We start from the raw sequence: 8,166 nt of genomic DNA, 5'->3' as shown, positions 1-8,166 counted from the left end.
TTTACTATATTGCAATACATGGTTCTTAGTTGATTTATCTAAAAATGAAAAAATAGTTAGTTGTAAGTGAATTTTTGTTGTTAAAAAGAATGTAAAAAGAAAGATCATTAGACATAAACCCATGTTGGTTGCAAAAGGTTATATTCAAATTGCTGGAATCAATTTTAATTAGGTTTTCTCACCTGTTATCAAACCAATTACAATTAGGATGATTTTAACCATTGCTTTATCAAAAGGTTGGAGAATCTAACAATATAATTTTCTCAACACATTTTTAAATGGTCTGTATGAAATTGTATTTATGTCTCAGCTTATAAGTTTCAACCAGTCTAATTCTAAGCTTGTATATATACAAACTTAACAAAACCATTTATGACCTTAAACAAATCCCAAGGGCCTGGTACTTAACTATCACTACTACCCTTTAATCTTTTGGTTTTACAGTGATTGAATCTGACTCCTCCCTGGTTAATAGATATACATTTAATTCTACCATTTATATTCTTATTTATGTTGATGATATGCTTGTTATTGGAGATAATGAAACTGAAATAAAAATTGTTTTTAGCCAACTTCATTCTACTTTCTTATTGAAGGACTTAGGTAAGCTTAATTTTTTTCTTAAGCAAAGAAGCTGTAAAACATTCAACTTCCTTAATTTTTTTGAACCAAACTAAATATATACATAATCTTTTAACATGTGCTGGTATGAATGAATCCAAACCATGTATGACTCCAATATTAAGCTCACTTAGATTGATTGCAAATCACTACAAGAAAAAAGGCCTATGGCCACGCTTTTTTCTTGCCACGCTTCAAAAGCATGGCCAAAAGTGGTCTATGGCCACGCTTTTATGAGGGTGGCGATAGATTAGAGATTTGGCCACTTTTTTTTGCCACGCTTCAAACGCGTGGCGAAAAGGATCAACAGCCACGCTTTTGTAAGGGTGGCAATTGATTAGAGAAAAGGCTACATTTTTTTCTGCTACGCTTCAAAAGCATGGCCATAGAGAGAAACAAGGACGTTTTAAAAGCGTGGCCATAGGGTTTCATTACGGCCACGCTTACAAAACGTGGCTATATGCTGGTACACTTTTGCCACGCTTCAAAAGCGTGGCCGTAGAGAGCAACAATAACGTTTTAAAAGCGTGGCAAGAGGGGCCAAACCGATTGACCCAAACCCGGCTCCCAACCCGGCCCAAACCCGGCCCCCAACCCGGTCCCCAACCCTAATCTCTCTTTCCCCTTCGAAACCACTAACCCTAATGTCTCTTTCACCTTCGAAACTACTCGCCTGTATCGGAAGAGCTCCTCCCTTCGCCCTTCGCCCTTTGCCCTTCGCCCGTCGCCCTTCGCCTTCGCCTTTGTCACTGATGGAAACCACTTCTTCTTCATCTTGGTAATCTTCATACCCTTCTTCTCTTTCTTGTTCTTCTTCGAATCAGTGAGGATCTCTCTGTTCACCTTCAAGCTCCAGTAAACATGGGCGACGGCAAGCTCCTCCCTTTTCTTCTCCTCCAAGCCCTCGAATTCCATAGGTATGATCGATTTTCCTCTTTTTATTTTCTCGATTTTTCCGTTGTTTTTACTTTTAGGGCTTTCCCTTTTCATTTTCATTTTCCCCTGATTCGTTCTCTCTGATTGCATGTTCCTTTTCATTTTCATTTTCATGTCCCTGGTTAAATGATAATGCTGAAGACGCGTTGCTTGCGATGCTGTGGACGTACGTGATTTTTTTCTGGAATGAGAAAGCCACAAAAGTGCACTCTATTCACTATATTCTCCTATGATTTTCGATATCTTATGTTGACTGTTAATATATGTTGTTCGCGGGTAATAATGGATTCCATGGACTTTTTCCTACTATGATGAATGCTGATGATGATGAATGAAATGTCTCAGCCACGTGAGACACAAGGCTTCTGTAATTTACTCGTGTTGGTGTCAGAAAGAGTAAAATATATCTTCTTCCTTGTGCAGTTATGAATGATTGAAGTCAAAACCATATTTTATGCTGATAAATCGAATTATAGAAGTTGACTAGAACCAAACATTAATCTCATTATTTAAGTACATTAAATTGATGTTTTTAATTTTAATTTTAAACTAGTTTTTTTTATTTTAATTTTATTTGGTGGATCGATGTTTTTTAAGTTAAGAGTATTACTTAATTTGTATGGACGATGATGAATGAGCATTATTTCATCATCACTTTGTTTGTGTGTCTTGAATAATACAATGGTGGCTTGGGAGCCTAAAATAGTTGCATTGTTAAGACCAGCATCTTAGCATTTTTTTTATTTCTTTTTAATTCTCCGCTTGATGCTTGTTAAGTGATTATATGTGCCAGTGTGTGTGTGCATCTGTGAGATGATATGGTTGAAGCTCCCGTGCTCATTTAAAGGGACTAACGTCACTCATTTCTATTAAATATAAATGTTATCTAACATGGTTCAAACTTTCTGTCCCGTTTTAAGGACTATTTAACGTCACTTATTAGTGTCAATTGTATTTTGTTTTGGATTCTTCTCTCCACTTTGCATAAAAACTCGCTTCTGATGAAAGATGCTGAAGTCACATAAAAAGTGTGTTTTCTTGCTGTTTTGGTATTCCATTAATTCTCACTGTTTTTTGCCTTTTTCCTAAACAGTATTTTCACCTCTAATGGCCTTCTTTATTATTAGCTTTCCCCTAAAGAGGTTTTAAGTTACTGACTTTATATGATGTCATTTCTATTGGTGGACTGTGACTTTGTGAATGAATTTTAAGATAATCATACAATCGTCTTACTTATCAATACTTGATATAATGTCGTTTATTTGAACTAATTAGTTACCTTTATTCTTTTTCAGCATGGCACTCTCGGGGCACTTGTCCAAGATTCTGTTAAGAGCCATTACTAGACCCTGTTTTACTATTTTTCCTTCCCTTCCCCTGCTCAAATTCTCTGCTTTCCAGGTTCCCCTTTCATCTCATTTGATTTTATTTCTGTTTGATTAATCTGGTTTAGCTCATTCTGTTTAGCTTGTTTAGTTCAACTAATTTAGTTTAGTTGAATTAGGTGGTTAGAGAATCTGGACTGGTTAGTGGATGTAGGTTTTGTTTTGTTTACTGCTGCTATTCGGAATGAATTTGTCTTTCCTCTGAAAGTTGCCCTGGATGAACTTGTTTATTGTGCTGTTTTGGTGTTGAATTCTGGACTTGTGATTGCTGTTTGTTGTATTTTTTTTCATTGTCCAAAATAGATGCTGTGGAAGTGTTACTGTTTCATTAATTTTTCTTGGTTTGTTGTTGCTGAGTTCTTCTCTGCTTGTTGCTTGGTCCATATTATATGAACTGCAATGATTTCAGTTTGTGGAACTGGTTAAGTCATATGAATTCTGTTTGGTGCTTGCTTGAACCTGGAAAACATGCTATTTACTGATGCTGTTTATTAAGTGTTGCTGCTTCGTGCCATGTGTTAGCAACTCGTTTCCTTGTTGCGATTCTTTGTGCTTATTATGCATTCATGCTCATTACATCCTTAATCATTGGCTGCTGCTGATTTCTCAATTTGCATTTCCTCTTCTGCTCACTTTCTATGCATGCATATATGATGTTCATTCTTGGATTCTTTTGGGGGGGGGGTGTTTGCCTAAATTTGCTTGGCATTGGAAAATTGTTGTGTGATCATGCAATTGCACTTGGATTCTTTTGCAACAATTATTCATGGATCTTATTTTTTATTTTCTTTTCACTATTAAGTAAATAATTAAATTAATTTCACATTGGGAATGCTATTAAATACTATTAAATGAATTAGGTCATTTAAGGACATTCTACTCTTTTGCTATTTTTAATTAGCTGTTTGGGTTTCAATGTAGCTTATTACAGTGTTAGATGTTTGGAGCCACTTGAGGAGAGATAATTGTTTCATTTTATCTCATGATCGAACATGTGAATAATTACTAATAAAATTTATTTGTTAAAAAATGATTTATTTATACTAAAAAATATTAAACATATTTATATTTTAATATTTACTTAAGTCTTAGTCTATTTTTGTTCAGGCTTTCGATAGTATCTATCCACTACTACTGCCACTTCTTTGTTCTGCTGCTCCTGTGGTAATATAATAATCTGCGGCTGCCGAGTAGCTGTTCGCTGACGCTGCTACCTCTCTAATTCTACTTCTGCTGTGCTACCACTTTGTTGAGGTTGTGGAACGGATTAAGACAGTAATTAAGGTTGGTTTATGCATTTAAATACATCTATTAATTTGTTATTGATGTCATGCGTGCAACTTGGTGCTTTCCTGAGGCACTCATCACTTTAGGCACTTCTTTAAGCATTGCTAAAATTCAATTTTCTCTGTTATTTTATGTCTAATGCCTTTAAAGTATTTTCGAGGCTTGCACAATATTGTCTCTTAGTTAAGTAGGAAGCTAGATTTGCAGTTAGTGAGACGAACAGTAAGGACTTCAATTTAGAAACTTAGCTATCTACGTGAAATATATAGGTTTTCGATGGATATGTCGAAAGACTGGATGGATACACCACGTCATGAGAAAGAATATCAAGTTGGTGTAGAAAGATTTTTACACTTTGCTTTCTCATCAAAGGGAGTTCCTCAAGGGGAAGAAATTCAATGCCCTTGTGCAAAGTGTTGTAATATATTTTGGTTAAAGAGAGATGACGTATATGATCATCTAATATGCCACGGTTTTGTAAAAGGTTATAGGCGGTGGTTTAATCATGGGGAATCACTTTTTGCTATGGATATTGACAGTGACATAGGCGGTGAATATAACTGTAATGATAACATTGATGAGTTGTTACGTGATAGATTTCGAGATAATACACAAGTTGACGGACAAAACATGGGGCCTAACGAATGTGCAAAGGAATTTTATAAATTGGTAGACGAGGCAAGCCAAGAACTATACCCCGGGTGTAAAGGATTCACAAGATTATCCTTTACCATTCGTCTTTACTTGTTAAAATGCTTGCATGGTTGGAGTAATGCGTCATTTACTTCTCTCTTGGAATTATTGAAAGAAGCAATGCCATATTTGAATATTCCTATTTCTTTTGATAAAACCAAGAATATGGTGAAGAACTTGGGTCTTGACTACCAAAAGATCGATGCATGTCGCAATGACTGCATGTTGTATCGGAACGGGTATGAGAATGACTCATCTTGTCATGTCTGTAGAACATCCCGTTATATTGAGCATCATGAAGAAGAGGATGATGTTACCTCATCTAGAAAGCCTCGCAAAGTTGCTGCGAAAACTCTAAGACATTTCCCTTTGATTCCCAGACTTCAACGGCTTTTTATGTGCACAAGAACTGTCGAAGCTATGTCTTGGCATCACAATGAGCGCGTTAAAGATGGGTCCTTAAGGCATCCTGCCGATGGTGAATCTTGGAAAGCATTTGACAATCGACATGAAGATTTTGCAAAGGAGCCTCGTAATGTGAGACTTGGATTAGCAAGCGACGAATTCAATCCATTCCGAACTTTGAGCAGTACACACAGTACATGGCCTGTTGTTCTGATGGTGTATAATCTACCCCCTTAGATGAGCATGAAGCCTGATTATTTTATTCTATCTTTACTCATTCCTGGACCACAATCACCGGGAAATGACATTGATGTCTATCTTCAACCGTTGATTGAAGAATTAAAAGAATTGTGGGAGTCAGGTGTCGAAACATATGATTCGAAAGAAAACAAAACATTCAACATGAGAGCGTGCCTTTTGTGGACAATTAATGACTTCCCTGCGTATGCTATGTTATCTGGGTGGAGTACAAAGGGAAAATTGGCTTGTCCATGTTGTAATGATGAGACTTCTTCTATCTATCTGAAACATAGTCACAAGACTGTTTATATGGATCACCGAAGGTTTTTACCCATGAATCATCTATGGAGGCATAACAAAAGTTCTTTCAATGGAAAAATTGAACTCAGGTCTCCACCGCAGTTGTTAGAAGGTTCAGCTGTATTTGATATATTGCGAGAGGTGGATAATTCTTTTGGGAAGAAGCAAAAGAGATCAAAGAATGGCATATCAAATTGGAAAAAACGGTCAATCTTTTTTGAGTTACCATATTGGAAGTCCAACATGTTTAGACACAACCTTGATGTCATGCACATAGAGAAGAATATAGTTGATAGCATAATTGGAACTCTTTTAGATATTCTCGGAAAGACGAAAGATCATGCAGCTGCTCGTTTTGACCTTAAAGATATGGGTATCAGGAAAAACCTTCAACCAAAAGATACGAAGGATGGAAAAAAAACTAAGTTAGCAAAAGCATGCTTTTCAATGACTCCACCAGAGAAAACAATCTTTTGTAGTGTGTTGAAAGCGGCAAAATTACCAGACGGTAGCGCTTCCAATATTGCTCGATGTGTGCATGAAACAGAAAAGAAGATTTTTGGTTACAAGACCCATGATGCTCATTTCATGTTGCATTACTTGTTGCAAGTACCAATCAAGAGCATACTTCCTGACCATGTTGCCATCGCTCTAGTTCGATTATGTTCATTTTTTCGTCGAATATGTCAGAAAGTAATTAGCTTGGATGAGGTAGTTAACTTAGAAGCAGAGATTGCTGAGACATTGTGCCAATTGGAGAGGATTTTCCCTCCTAGCTTTTTTGGCATAATGGTGCACTTGCCTATTCATTTGGCAAATGAGGTGAGGTTAGGTGGTCTAGTTCAATATCGTTGGATGTACCCTGTTGAACGGTATATGTGCACACTAAAATCGTATGTTCGTAATAGAAGTCGTCCAGAAGGATCTATTGCCGAAGGATATTTGGCGAATGAGTGTATCAATTTTTGCTCAAGATATTTGCATGAAGATGTTCATACAAGATTTAATAGAATCCCTCGGAATAACGATGAGTGTGTTTCAGATGAGGTGCGAACTCCTAGTTTGTTTCCAAGCAAAGGATGTCCTCTTGGTGGAAGAATGGGAGATTTGTTTATTTTAGATGAAAAATCAGAAATACAAGGTCATGCATACATCCTAAACAATTGTGATAAGATCGAAGTCTACATGAGGTATTTTCTTCGATTCATTATCATTTGTTAGATCTCAATCATCATATTTAACCTTACTAAGAACTAAGACTATGAATATTTAATCTCTTCAGAGAGCATGAGGAGACAGTTAATGATAACAATCCACGAAGAACAAAGTGGGAGAAAGCCAAGGACCGCAGTCAACAATTTTCAGAATGGTTTAAAATTCGTGCCATGAAAAAGGATGTGCCTGGTTGGGCAAAAGGGTTGGCTAGGGGTCCAAATCGAGTTGCAAAAAGATTTTCAGGTTATATTATCAATGGGTATAGGTTCCATACAAGGCACCGTGATGTGAGACGTAAAACTCAAAATAGTGGTGTCACATTAGAAGCATTGACTCCTAGTTTTGCTAGTGTGAAAGATAAGAACCCAATTGAAGCAAAAGTAGCCTACTATGGTAGAATAGTTGATATGTTTGAGTTAGATTATTATGGCCAATTTAAGGTAGTCTTGTTTAAGTGTGAATGGTATACAGTTGCAAAAGACAACTTTGGTCTTTCATATGTGTATTTCAATAGAAAATGCTACCAAGAAGAACCATTTGTGCTGGCATCTCAAGTAAACCAATGCTTTTATGTGCAAGACCCATATGTTGGGGACAAGCACTATGTTATGAAAACAATTTCAAGAGATTTATTTAGGGTAAGTGATGACCTTGAGTCTGATTCCCCCATAATATATGCAAGGGAGCCATGTGAACCTGAAGTGATTCCAAGTCTTCCAAATGATAATGGCGAAATTGATCTAGTGAGGAATGATTTACGAGTAACTATTATAGATATGGATCAAAACATGTTTGCCAAACAATATTGTGAGGAAGACGAGGAAAGTGAATATGAGTACATGGAGGACTTTGACTCTGAAACATCTTGACAAGTGTTTTTGGTAGAATCCTAAACAACCCACTTTCCTTAGTTGTTTTGCTTAGTTGATTATGCTCATTTAATTATTATTTAGTTAGCATTTTATTCATTGTTATTATTTTGTGTATGCAGAATGGAGAAAGGGGAGATCACTAAGAGAAAACGGATACTTACCTTAGGCCAAAAAATGAAAGAAAAAAGCCCGAAAAAAACAATTCCTTTGAG

At 36.4% G+C, this 8,166-nt stretch overlaps 1 protein-coding gene across 1 annotated transcript; it reads left to right on the top strand.

Annotated features, from left to right (window-relative positions):
* The first annotated feature begins 5,570 nt into the window (after positions 1-5,570).
* Positions 5,571-7,951, top strand: LOC130975221 (uncharacterized). The gene is made up of 2 exons (XM_057900040.1): positions 5,571-7,057; positions 7,150-7,951. Exons 1-2 carry the CDS (start codon positions 5,571-5,573, stop codon positions 7,949-7,951), a joined length of 2,289 nt encoding a protein of 762 aa, XP_057756023.1.
* The last annotated feature ends 215 nt before the right edge of the window (positions 7,952-8,166 follow it).

The sequence above is a fragment of the Arachis stenosperma genome, chromosome 4 (genome assembly GCF_014773155.1).
Source record: "Arachis stenosperma cultivar V10309 chromosome 4, arast.V10309.gnm1.PFL2, whole genome shotgun sequence".
Taxonomy (NCBI): Eukaryota; Viridiplantae; Streptophyta; class Magnoliopsida; order Fabales; family Fabaceae; genus Arachis; species Arachis stenosperma.
This window is presented reverse-complemented; position numbering and strand designations above follow the sequence as displayed.

Bases quoted from the DNA above. Each gene is read 5' to 3' on its own strand.
- LOC130975221 (XM_057900040.1), top strand. From the start codon at position 5,571: ATGAAGCCTGATTATTTTATTCTATCTTTACTCATTCCTGGACCACAA. The intron at 7,058-7,149 runs GTATTTTCTTCG...TAATCTCTTCAG, and splicing joins AAGATCGAAGTCTACATGAG to AGAGCATGAGGAGACAGTTA.